Source organism: Erinaceus europaeus, chromosome 7, assembly GCF_950295315.1.
Source record: "Erinaceus europaeus chromosome 7, mEriEur2.1, whole genome shotgun sequence".
Taxonomy (NCBI): domain Eukaryota; kingdom Metazoa; phylum Chordata; class Mammalia; order Eulipotyphla; family Erinaceidae; genus Erinaceus; species Erinaceus europaeus.
In genome coordinates, this window is record NC_080168.1 from 9,557,068 (window position 1) to 9,571,001 (window position 13,934).

Consider the following 13,934-nt stretch of genomic DNA (forward strand, 5'->3'; position numbering starts at 1 on the left):
CTGTTCAGACGATGATGACCTTAGGTGACAGACTCACTGTTGGTGGGTGGTGAGTGTGGATATGTGTGTGTGGGGGGGGGGGGGCGGGGGTGCAGGGAGGCTGTAGGGCTGTTTGCAGGTAGCTGAGAGAAATAAATAGACAACTGAGAAATACAACAGTCCTGTGTGGGTTTCTGTGAATTTTTTTTAATTCCACTACTCTGTGAAGTTCAAAATATCAGGTGTGGATGAAGGGGTCTGTTGGGTCTGTCAGTGTCTTTGTTATTTCCCACACCCTATCCCCACAGCCCTAGGACTGAAGAGAGTATGGCAGGGGAGGGAAAGGGAGGGAAGGAAGGGTCTGGGTGGGAAGTGAGTCTAAGGTAAAGGGCTTTGTCTGCCATTCCTGGTGCTGGTCCAGTTGTCATTCTAGATCGACAACCAGCTCCTGTTGGAGTTTCAACTTATTTTTTCATGCAAACTTCATATTTCATTTTAACATACTTTTTTCATTATTCTGTACTTTTTCTATTTTTGAGGCCTTATGTTTTAATGATTTTTTCCATTTTTATTAATTATTTAATATTGATTTACAAAATTATGAGATAACAGGAGTATAATTGCACACCATCCTACGACCAGATCCTGTGTCCACATTCCGTCTTGGAAACTGCAGTAATTCTCCCAAGATCACAGATATGAGTTGGCACTTATTTCTATAACTATCTTTATTTGTATTTTTTCTATGGTCCTGCCTTCTCTTCCTTTATTAGTCACACTTACACCTATTGCTACTTCCTAATGTCTTCCCTTTTTCCTTTTCTCTCTCTCTGGATCCTGATGTATTGGAGTTCAGAACCATCTGTTCATCTTCCCCTAACATTTCTCCCCCTCTGAAGGTATGGACCAAAATTCTTTATAGGTTGCAGAAGGTGGAAGTTCTGGCTTCTATAATTGTTTTTCTGTTGGACTTAGGAGTATCTTATTTTACCATCAATACAATTTATGGGCCCAAGAGATAGCTCACTGGTTAGGGTATGCCTTTCCATATGTTCTGTCCTACTCCAAGCCCAGGCACTGCAGGGCAGTGTCACAGCTCCTGGGGAAGCTCAAGTGCCATGGTGTCTCTTTCCACCCCAGTCTCTCTACCTGAGTAAAGCAGCAACCCAGAGTGATGCAATTAGAAATGCCTGAGGCCCTATTTCTGAAAATAAAATCAAGATGACTTATAAGATGAACAGGCACTCATTTGGAGGAGGGAGGTTGTGAGCCAGGAGCCAAAATCAAGGGTAGTATGTCAGTACCTACAAAGCAAGAGAGAAAAACAAATACCTGAATTAGATTTTATTGACTGAAATGGAAATTTCTTTTAAAAAATTTTTTTATTTATAAAAAGGAAACACTGACAAAAACCATAGGAAAAGAGGGGTACAACTCCACACAATTCCCACCACCAGAACTCCATATCCCATCCCCTCCCCTGATAGCTTTCCTATTCTTTAGCCCTCTGGGAGTGTGGACCCAGGGACATTATGGGGTGCAGAAAGTGGAAAGTCTGGCTTCTGTAATTGTTTCCCCACTGAACATGGGCATTGACAGGTTGATCCATACTCCCAGCCTGTCTCTCTCTTTCCCTAGTGGGGCAGGGCTCTGGGGTAGTGGGGCTCCAGGACACATTGGTGGGATCATCTGTCCAGAGAAGTCTGGTTGGCATCAGGGTAGCATCTGGAACCTGGTAGCTGAAAAAAAGAGTTAACATATAGATCCAAACAAATTGTTGAACAATTATGAACCTAAAGGCTGGAATAGTGCAGATGAAGAGTTGGGGGTCTCTGTTTTGTAGATAGTTAGTACTCATATTTTAGTTATATTCCAAAGAGCCCATGACTATACTAGTTTTTGTTTGTTTGTTTGTTTCCCTGAACCTGACATCTGATATGCAGCTGGGTCCAAGTTATTGTCTGGAGAGATGATGTCATGGCTGGAAAAAGGACCAGAAAGCTGGATCAGGGAAGAGAATAGCTCCCAACTATGGGAAAGGTGTGTAAATACTGTTGACTGTAAACCCCATTGATTTGATCTGATCTGGGGCCCACATTCAGCTTAGGAGCCTATGTGACCTCTGCATCTCTGCAGATCTGAGCTCACATTCTGTGGTCATGAGAAGGAACATTCCAAGCTGCTGAAAGACTTCTTTTATGGACTGTGACCTGTACAGACTCTAAAAGTTATAATTGTTTAGCTGGCAAAATCCCTCACTTGGATAGTGAGCTGCTTTGCCATGTGTCTGACCCAGGTTCAATCCCTGCCCTCGCTGTATGGAAGGAACCTTTGGTACTATGTTTCTATAGCCTCTCTCTCTCTCTCTCTCTCTCTCTCTCTCTCTCTCTGTATGTGTGTGTGTGTATGTGTGTGTATGTGTGTGTGTGTCTCTGTCTGTATCTAAACTAAATGAATAAATGCTACATATAATTGCCACCTGTTACAAAATACTGTTTTATCTTTATTTTTGTTCCCTCATTATCAATATTTGAAAACATAAAACCATTCAACTTATGGGTGATAGAAAAATGGACCTGCGGGCTGGGTGTGCCAGTGGCTTACACAGTCTCATTAGTGTGTTGGGCTCATCATTGGGATTCTGTGCCATGCTGATGGGTCTGATTGCAGTGTGAGGGAGGAGACTCAGCTTCCCCTGCCCCCAGTGCCTCCAAATGATGAATCACAGCTGTGGAGCAAACCCTCTGGGTTCACCGTTTTCTCGTCTTTAGGATGGGGCTATTCCAAACTATTCCCAGTAGCTAAAACATAACATCAACCTCAGTGCCCATGCAAAGATGAATAGAAACTGTGATAAAGAAACTGCGAGCACCCAGCCGTAGTGCAGCAGGTTAAATGCACATGGCTTGAAGCAAGCTGACCAGCGTAAGGATCCCAGTTTGAGTCCCTGGCTCCCCACCTGCAGGGGTTCGCTTCATGGGTGGTGAAGCAGGTCTGCAGGTGTCTATCTTTCTCTCTCCCTCTCTGTCTCCCCCTACTCTCTCAATTTTTCTCTGCCCTATACAACAACAACAATAACTTCAACAACAACAAGGGCAACAAAAATGGAAATAAATGGCATTTATAGATTTGTAGTGCAGGCATCGAGCCCCAGTGATAACCTGGCCCCAGCCCCAGACCAGTGAGCTGGATGCCTGCTGTCGCCCAGAAAATCAAAGCCGGGTGGCTGGCTCAGCTGTCTAGACTGTGCTGTCTCTCCAGACAGATAGGAGTTGGAAGATAGGAAGTGGAAGCTGCCATGAGATTCCTCTGATTATGCAGTGAGGGAGGAGGGGGTGTGTTTTCTGGGTGGAGGCAGGGAATAAGGGTGCTGAGGGGGCAGATCTTGGGTGTCTCTTGTGCTGGGGAGGTAGGAGAGGCACATGGTCAAGACTCCTATTCAGCCCCTTAAGGCAGACACAGGATGGATGGGGGGGCTGGAGAGGAGGGTGCAAGGGAACGAGATTCAGCAGACAGCAGCCCCAGAGCATGCCTGGCAGGGGCGCAGCACTTGTTCAGCTTTCCTTTTCACACACATTTTCCGCCCCTGACCATTAGCTGAGCAAAAGCCCTCTAACCAGGCTGCAGAATCCACAGGCCTGCTCAGCCGAGTGTGAACCGGCACAGAGCGGTGCCAACTGCCTCTAATACGGGGCTGGGCAGGACTGGGTGGGGCAGAGCGCAGGAGAGATGGCAGGGGAGCCAGGCCTGCTGCAGTGGGTCCCCGACTCCCAGGCTCACCTGCGGAGGGAAGAGCCAGGATCACCTGGAACTTCTCCCCTTGCTGGTAACCAGCCACAAAGTCTCTGTGCCTGTTTCCTGGTCGGCTCACTAAGTACACAAAATGCACCTGCCCAGACCCATCTTTTATCCCTTCTACATTTATTCATTCACATGTGCTTACACTATGAATGATAAATGCAGACACATTATATAATGACCATTACAATGAATATTGCAATCTGTCACTGGTTTGCTATATATCTTTATAATAACACCTGTTAAAAACTGCACAATAATTTTTTTTTTTTTTGCCTTCAGAGTTATTGCTGGGCTCAGTGCCTACACCATGAATCCACTGCTCCTGGAGGCTACTTTTTTCCCTTTTGTTGCCCTTGTTGTTTTATAGTTGTTGTGGTTATTATTGTTGTTATTACTGGTGTCGTTGTTGTGGGATAGGACAGAGAGAAATGGAGAGAGGATGATGGGAAGACAGAGAGAGGGAGAGAAAGATAGACGCCTGCAGACCTGCTTCACCGCCTGTGGGGTGAAGGAGATGGGAGGGTGGGGAGCCAGGGACTGGAACCAGGATCCTTACGCCAGTCCTTGCACTTTGTGCCATGTGCACTTAACCCATTGTGCTACCACCAGACCCCCAGTATTTTTTTTAGAAATGCCTAGATGGGGGTTGAAGAGTGGCACACCTCCTTAAGTGCACACATTACAGTGCACAAGGACCCAGGTTCAATTGAGCCCCTGGGGGAAAGCTTCATGAGCAGTGACCAGAGTTCATGCTTTTGACTCCATTTTACATATTTGGAACCTGAAGCCCCAAAAGTTGCCTAGAGCCAGGATGTGGGCTCAGTAAATTCTGCCTAGGACCAGTCCCGTCTGTCACACATTCTGAAAGCTCTTGGTGGTTTGTGTATCACTGACTTGACACCTCTCATGCATCAGTATTAAGTCTTCAACTGATATTTTATTAAACAACCCAAATTGTGCCCAGTCCAAATAGGACATTTTTGATCAGTAAACATATTCAACATTCATACTGCAGATTAATTCATGTGTGGGGTGAAAAAAAATACTTCTCAGGGAGTCGGATGGTAGCACAGCAGGTTGGGTGCATGTGGTGCAAAGCACAAGGACCCTAATAAGGATCCTGGTTCGAGCCCCCAGCTCCCCACCTGCAAGGGGGGTGTCACGTCACAAGCAGTGAAGCAGGTCTGCAGGTGTCTATCTTTCTCTCCCCCTCTCTCTGTCTTCCCCTCCTCTCTCCATTTCTCTCTGTCCTAGCCAACAACGATGACATCAATAACAATAACAACAACTACAAGGACAAAACAAATAAGGGCAAACAAAAGGGAAATGAATAAATAATAAATGAATAAATAAATAATTTTTTTTAAAAAAAGAAAAAATACTTTTCAGTCCCTCCTATCAAATTTGGTAACAAACCCTACATAGATTTTAGCCAAGAGTCTTCCATTTTCGCCCCTCTAAGCCTCATCAGCTATTCTGTTCTTGTGGTTCACTTTGCATTTGAGGTGAGAGCGTAAAAAGAAATGAGTGTGACTATGGAAAGAAAGGCTTTTTCACAACGGTAACTGCTTAATATACCAAAGCATGAAAAACACAGCCAACCTGGGTCACTTCCTGATGTGTCAGTGATTAACAGAGGAGAAAAGCCATAACATAATGATTAAGTACTTTTGGCTCTTGCCGGACGATTCCTTCCTTAGTTCATGAAGGTTTGTGGAAGCTAAGAGGCACGCGCTTTATTGTGCTGAAGGAAGAAGTCATTCAGATGTTGCTTAGTGGTTAGTTATGATTTCTCTTTCTTTCTCTCTTTCTTTCTGTCTTTCTTTCTCCCCCCTCATTTTTCCACTTTATTGGATAAGACAGCGAGAAATTGAGAGGGGAAGGGGAGATAGAGAGGGAGAGAGAAAGACGCCTGCAGACCTGCTTTGCCGTTTGTGAAGCTTCTCCCCTGCAGGAGGGGAGAGCCAGGGCCTGAACCCTGATCCTTGTGAGGGTTGTGTCCCCTTATACTGTGTGCACTTAACCAAGCGCACCCCCCTCAACCCCTAGTGAGGATTTCTTGATGGCTAGTAGCATTTGGTCATACTGATTTCTAAATGATTTCACATTTGTAAAGCAATTACTGAATTCTGTTCCATGAAAATCACTGTGGTGTTCCAAAAGTGGCTTCCTAAAGGGAACTAAATTCAATGGAAATAAAAAATAGGGCCACTGTATCTTTGGCTACCTGAGCATTTATATGATTGAATCATTAGGATCGTCAAGATAGCTCACCTGGGAAGGTGTCTCGCCTGTCATGCAGATACCCCAAGTTTGAACCTGATCCCCACTGCACTGCACTTCATTGAATGGTATCTTTCCCTCTCTCCCTCTGTCTCTGTCACTATCTTGCTCTATGAAAAGAAAATGTCAGCTTGAAGCAGTGAGGTCCTACCAATGGGGAAGAAGTACCTGTGGGATATATACTCCATGGAATACTACTCTGCAATGAAAATGATTTTTGTGTCCTTTGAAGCAAAATGGATCGAACTGGAGGTGCTTATGCTTAGTGGAATAAGTAGAGAGCTGAAAGACAACTGCGCTTTCACTCATGCATGGAATCTAGAGAACTGATACACGTGAACTTGCAAAAGAAAAAATAGCAAGCCAGCTGTTTCTAAGACTCTGGGAGAACTTTGGTGGTTTTCACTGGGAGGTGAGAAGTTGTGCACACAGGACTGTGGTGGTGGGGCCAGTGTGGAGCTCTACCCTGTAATTTCACAGTCTTGTAACCCACTATTAAATATCACACCAAAAAAAAAAAGTGATACTAAAGGTGAAGAAGGGTCACCCCCTAAAAAAAATTGGAATTACTGAAACATTTGCAAATTAAAAAATTACCTGGGAAAGAACAACAGGATGAAGTGACTGTCCTGCATCTGGGATTCTCGCCACACTTTGCCGAACAGTGAGGTGCCTGACTCCACAGCCCTGGGCCAATCACACAGGCAGCTCAGTGCCCACAGGGACAGCGGGGTGGCCAGAAAGCTACCCGGACTAACGCTGAGTCTATTCAATCAGGAGGCACAGCCACATGTCAGCAAAAAATGTCACATACTCTGAAGTCCCGGCCAGTCCAATTGTGCAGTCCTGGAGCGCCTGGCTGATTTGGCTAAAAATTGACACGGGAGTGACTCTGGAACTATCTTGTTTAGTTGGGTCTAGAAATACAGCCTCAACCAGGCTCCAGGGTCTTGTCCAAAGGGCTGGCCTTCACAGAGATGTGAGGTTGGGAAGGAGGAGGTGAGCAGACAGTGCAGACACCATTTATTTAGTTCAACGGTTCTCCACTTAACTGACTGTCACCTGGACTGGAACTTTCCATGTCTTCCATACAGTAGAATAATTGGTACCCGTTGTTCGTGGCAGACTTCTCCTAGCACGCTTACCCCCCCCCACACACACACACACACACACACTGGTGGAACTTTATAATTGCCAAGAGTTAGTCACTTCCGCCAGATGTGGGTTTTTTTTTATTGCAAGAAGGAAATGTAATAGTAAATTAATTACAAATGTGTTAAATGCAAATTCACGCAGGATTGGTGTTTTGTGATTGACACAACCACGTAGTTGGATAGTGTGTTTGCTTTGTCATGCACACACCGCAGGTTCAAGCCTAACCCCCACTGCATGGAAGGAACTTTCAGGGGGCTGAGTGGTGGTGCAGCTGGTTGGGCGCACATGTTACAATGTGCAAAGACCCAGGCTCCAAACCCCAGTCCCCCAGCTGCAGGGAGAAAGCTTTGTGAGTTGTGAAGCAGTTTTGCAGCTGTCTCTCTCTCTCTCTCTCTCTCTCTCTCTCTCTCTCTCCCTCTCTATCACCCCCTTCCCTCTCTATTTCTGGCTGTCTCTATCCAGTAAATAAAGATAATAAAAGAATTAAAAAACAAAGAAGCTTCAGTGCTGTTGCCCTCACCCCTCTCTCTTTCTCTTTCTCCCATCTGTCTGAAAAAGTGAACGTGCAGTGGTGAAATAAAATGTTTCTGTGAAAAACAGATTAGAAGGTTTGCTCAAAATAAACTTGGCAGGGTCAGAAGGTAACCGGCCTGGTAGAGCATGGCCCTTGCAGTGTGCGGGACCTTGGGTTCCAGCCCTGGCAGCATATGGAAACACCATGGACAGCACCAGGGAGCGCTGCCGTGGCACCCTCTTCCTTGTCTGTCTGTTTCTTGCTCTCACCCCTCTCTTTGTCTCTCACTCTCTCCCTCTTGCCTGTCTACCTCGCATACCCTCTAAAAATAGGATGAGGCAATGGACATAATGGAGGCCACTAAGTGGTTGCATCCGGCATGTATGGCAAAGCCTCAGCACTACATTAAAGGGAAAAAAATCAGTTAATTCTTTTTTCAGCCACCAGGTTCCAGATGGTACCATGATGCCAACCGGACTTCTCTGGGCAAACAATCCCACCAATGTGTCCTGGAGCCCCACTTCCCCAGAGCCCCACCCACTAGGGAAAGAGAGAGGCAGGCTGGGAGTATGGACCGACCTGTCAACACCCATGTTCAGCGGGGAAGCAATTACAGAAGCCAGACCTTCCACCTTCTGCATCCCATAATGTCCCTGGGTCCATGCTCCCAGAGGAATAAAGAATAGGGAAGCTATCAGGGGAGGGGATGGGATACAGAGTTCTGGGGGTGGGAATTGTGTGGAGTTGTCCCCCTCTTATCCTATGTTTTTGTTAGTGTTTCCTTTTTATAAATAAAAAATAAAGAATAGAGGAAAAAACAGATGAGTGTCTGAGAAAGCTGTGGTATACATACACAATGGAATACTACTCAGCTATTAAAAATGATGAATTCACCTTCTTTGCCCCATCTTGAATGGAGCTTGAAGGAATCATGTTAAGTAAGATAAGTCAGAAAGTGAAGGATAAATATGGGATGATCTCACTCATAGAAGAGAAAAATAAGAACAGAAGGAAAAAACACAAAGCAGAACTTGGACTGGAGTTGGCGTATTACACCAAAGTAAAACACTCTGGGGTGGGTAGTGGGGGCAGTTCAGGGCTTGGAACATGATGGTAGAGGAGGACTTAGTGGGGCATGAATTGTTATGTGGAAAACTGAGAAATGTTATGCACATACAAACTGTTGTATTGACTGTCGACTGTAAAATATTAATCCCCCAGTAAAGAATTTTTTTTAAAAAGATCTTTATGTGAAAGCACTGTATAAAAAAAAATAAATAAAAATAAGAACAGAAGGGAAAACAGAAAGCAGAACTTGGACTGGAGTTGGTGTATTGCACCAAAGTAAAAAACTCTGGGGTGGTGGTGGTGGTGGTGGTGGTGGTGGGGTGGTTCAGGTCCTGAACATGATGGCAGAGGAGGACCTTGGGGGAGGGGGGGTTGAATTGTTATGTGGGAAACAGAAATGGTACACATGTACAAACTTCTGTATTTTACTGTTGACTGTGAATCATTAGTCCCCCAATAAAGATATATATACATATGTATGTATGTATACATATATACATGCATATATCTTTATATAATCAATGAAAAAAATGGCCAGTTCTTTTGGGAGAATGTAGGCTTTCCTCTTCAATCATTGTCTATTCATTTGGTCGGAATGGGCTGTGTGTACATGTAGTGAGGTTCAAGGACAAGTATGTGGAAATCACACTCCACTCTGTAATAACCGACCGGCCTGGGCTCAGGAAATAACATCCAGCGCAGAATATGGCTATTTGTCTACTTTGATTACACACATGGGGACCTCCACTCAGGAAACGTGAGGCGATGTCTTTGTATTTTTCCTACAAACCAGCCAATATATCTCCTAGCCTTGCCCTATCTCTGCTGTCGGTTATCTACTCCCCTGCCCTGGGGGAAACAAGCTACTTTTCAGTTCAAATTAACCTAAAAAATACATATGAGGTGGGGGGTGGGGTGGGGAAGGGAGAAAGATGGCTGCGTAACCATAAGATGGGTATCAAAGCAGATTGTGAATTCACTGTTTCACTCTTTCATTTTTTCAGTTATTTGTTTTACTATTTTACTTATATATTTATGTATTGTTTTACTATCTTATTTATATATTTATTTCTTGTTTTACTATTTTATTTATATACTTATTTCTTGTTCTACTATTTTATTTATATACTTATTTCTTGTTTTACTATTTTATTTATATATTTATTGGTTTACTACTGTATACTCTTTTTGCTCTTTTGTTAGCATGCAGGGTTTTTCCAACAGTCTCTTGCAAAACATATTGTGTTCATAAGTATGAAACCAGCATTCTCGGTGTGTCCAAGTGACCTCTTCGACAGGACCAGTGTTCCCAAACTTATAGCTAATTGTTGCTTTTTAATAAGGAAGAAACTTTTGGTGTTAGCACAGCTGGTTCATTTGCTCGCTTGAAATACACACTGTGTTTTGATCACCTTGTTGTCTTTTCTGTTTTGATTATTATTTCAGGGGGTGGTCAAAAGGCCCTTCTACCCTCCCATAAAGGTCTCAGCAGCCAATGTCCATGTGTGGAATGTTATGCTAAGAAATCCACCAACATTAGGCCACTTTCTACCTATTACAATTTCTTGCATTTTTATTTTAAGTTATTTTTAAAAGGCAGACTTTCCCCTTACTATACGAAAATTCCCAAACATAATAAAAATGACAAGTAACTCATTTTATTTTTTCTTTCTTCCTTTCTTTCTTTCTTTCTTTCTTTCTTTCTTTCTCCTCCTCCTCCTCCTTCTCCTCCTCCTCCTTTATTTTAGATAGAAGGAGAGAGGGAAAGTGGGCCATAGTGCCAAAGCTTCCTTCAGTGTGGTGGGGAGAGGCTGGAACTTGCGTCATACACAAAGCCACACACTATCCAAGTGAGCTATTTTGCCGCCACAAGCAGCTCACTTTGCTGAAGTTTCTTTTGATATATTGTTACACACTATATCTATGTGACTCTGTATGGTGTTCAGCACTCGCATGCTTTCTTTTGCCTAGTCCACTGGGATATGTCAAGTTGTCTTTAAAATATTTTATTATTTTGAATAAATAGATATGTATGCATATAGGGAGAGAGATAAATGCAGTACTCAGCTCTGGCTTATGGTGGTGCTGGAGATTGAGGCTCCTGAGGGACCCAGGAGCCTCAGGCATGAAAGGTTTTTGCATAGTCATTGTGCTGTCTCCACAGCCCCTTACTCAGCTGTTTTTAAACTCACCTCCATCTCCTTCCCTCCTCCTAGGGCTGCGTGTGCAAAGGCAAAGGCCAGTGCTTCTGCCATGGCTCCAAAGGAGAGAAGGTAAGACCTCACCACAGAGCACCTGACTGGCTAGAAACAGTGACCTAAGAAATCTTCTAGGAAACTTCTTGAACCTCCTATCAATAGAGCCAGCCAAACTGTAACTGGAGAGAAAAAGAAGCCAGTTAGCAAAATAATAAAGTTTATAGGAGTGGTTTCATGAGGGCTGCGTGTCCCTGCACCTGTTTGACTGAGCACACATAACGCCACATGCAAAGACTAGGGTTCAATCCCGGAGCCCCTATCTCCAAAGGGGAAGCTTCATGAGAGGCGAAGCAGTGCTCCAGATAGCTCCATCCTTTTATCTATCCAGCCATATATAATCTATCTACTCTTCCCTCTAAATATCTCTTTGACTTATCAGTAAAAACTGCAACAGAGGGAATGGGGGAGGAGGGTAGCACAGCGGGTCAAGCGCACGTGGCGCAAAGCACAAGGACCGGCATAAGGATCCCAGTTGGAGCCCCCGGCTCCCCACCTGCAGGGGAGTTTCTTCACAGGTGGTGAAGCAGGTCTGCAGGTGTCTTTCTCTCCCCCTCTGTCTTCCCCTCCTCTCTCCATTTCTCTCTGTCCATTCTAACAACGACAGCATCAGTAACAACAACAATAATAACTACAACAATTAAAAAACAAGGACAACAGAAGGGGAAATAAATAAATAAAATCTGCAACGTAGAAAAAAAATGCCTTCATATGTAGCATTGGTGAGACTGCGCCTCCTGGTGGAAGAATGTTGCAGTTGCAGACTAACTGAGACAAAAATTCAGTGGAGGGAAGTAATGCCCTTGTAGAGTTCAGCGGGGGAAGAAGAAGAAGAACGCGTGAAATCTCATTAATTCGCTCCATTAACTTGCAATTTGTGATAATTATGACAGAGGCAGAACTAAAGTTTCCTTCTTTGTTCACATAACCACTTCCTCGGAGGCACTAATGAAGTTTTAAACAATATTGAGCTGAAGATGGGACTGATTTAAACTATTCCTTAAAGAACATATTTTGAACTCTTTAGATAATTTACATATGATACGCATGACAACTGGGATTAATATTATACTTATTTGAAGTTATTCTGTAATCTACATGCAGTCTTAGACTTTCCCTCTCTGAAATTATGAGTGTACTATATTCAGATGTTGTTGAAAACTGATTCATTCTTGCATTCCAGAGGTATCTGTGGGGTGCCTTGTATATTCAGAATGCTGTCTTAAGACATAAAAAGGGAGCTGGTATTGAGAGGAGTCCAGCAAATTCCTTTATTTCTCTTTTTATTGGGGGTATGTGCCCACATGCATAGTATGACGTATTTTTACATTTTAATGTACCAATTTGGTAACTAAATCAACTGAACTAGCCATCAGCACTTACTGATCAAGACTAATCCCAGGACCCATCACCTCAGGGAAAGATTTTCGTTGACAGAACTGTGGTCCTCCTGGGGCCTGACTGACTTTCACTTGCTCGTCCCTGGGGTTTTTCCCAGAAGGCCACCTGACTCCTTGTAAGATAATTAGCTCACACTTTGGGTTTTGCCATACTTGGGTCTGCTACTCAAATAGCAGAACGAATAACTAGTTTTTGTGTCATCAAGAAAGGACCCCTGTGTTGTTCTTGTCCAGCTCCAAAGCGATCACGTACACTTGCCCAGACGCATTCTTGTACATGGCCTCTCTCTCCACCCCCACCAACCACACACCACTTAGCTCCATCTCTCTAACCAGGCTTTCTCTGCACCCTTGGTCCCCTGTCCCTAATCTCTGCTCTGAGAGCCACTGGGGGATCAGGAAGACCAAGAACCAGCACTTTCAAGCCCAGATATAACAGTGAATGATCACTCACCAGTGAAAATAGAAGTGCCATAATTCTTTCATAACAGTGGTGTGTGTGTGTGTGTGTGTGTGTGTGTGTGTGTGTGTGTTGGACTATTGCTGATTTCTGCCCTTGTTTTGGTATTAACAGGGAGAGAAAGGTTTACCTGGACCTTCTGGTCCTCCTGGCCAGAAGGGATTTCCAGGGCCTGAAGGTTTGCCTGGACCCCTGGGACCTAAGGTAGGTCATCTGTGAGCTTGAAAAATCCCCAGACCTTTACCTACCTTCTTTCTATCTCCCCTATGGGCTGCTGGCTTCCTTTGGCCTTGTTCAAGGCCTCTTCATCCACCCTTGTCCTGGTCTCCTGGGTTGTGACTCCACCTTTCTTCTTACTGGTGTCTCCTCTCTCCGGGGCATAGCAGCGATCCTTTGGATGTTGGCTTTTGTCTTTTCTGTCCTTAAATATTCAACGATTTCCCCCATCCAGAGAGAAAACTTCCTCTAGATCTTTTAGGTTCCCTAACCCAAGGAAAGCTATCTTCTCCCACATTGTCATTTTTCTGTCAAGTTTCCTAAAGAAACAGCTTACAGTGGGAGCGGGGCATCAATCAGCAGGGAACAATTTGCTTACAATTGGCCCCTGAAACCACTCTGCAGAGACCACCCCTGACCTCCACCAATGGACAATGCCAAAGGGTCCTTCTGTGTTTTTAGTTGAACTCCTCTACTTTGTTTCAAACCATGAGAGTCTTCTCTTAAATATATATATATATATATGTAAGGGGCTGGGTGGTGGCACACCTGGTTGAGCACACATGCTACAATGTGCAAGGACCCAGGTTTGAGTCCTGGTCCCCACCTGCAGGGGGAAAAGCTTCACGAATGGTGAAGCAGTGCTGCAGGTGTCTCTCTGTCTCTCTTCCTCTCTATCCCCTCTTCCCTCTTGATTTCTGGATGTCTCTATTTAATAAATAAATAAAGATAATTTAAAATATATATATATACATATAATAAAATAAATAAATAAATAATCTCTTCTTTTTCCTTTGACCTTC

General features: G+C 44.1%; 1 protein-coding gene across 1 annotated transcript in view; it reads left to right on the forward strand.

Moving 5' to 3' along the window:
• Positions 1-13,934, forward strand: part of COL4A3 (collagen type IV alpha 3 chain) — a 144,171-nt gene that overhangs the window by 55,362 nt on the left and 74,875 nt on the right. Inside the window, exons 2-3 of the mRNA XM_016186807.2 lie at positions 11,017-11,073; positions 13,030-13,119. Coding sequence (XP_016042293.1) covers positions 11,017-11,073; positions 13,030-13,119 — 147 coding nt within the window. The remainder of the gene's footprint in view (positions 1-11,016; positions 11,074-13,029; positions 13,120-13,934) is intronic.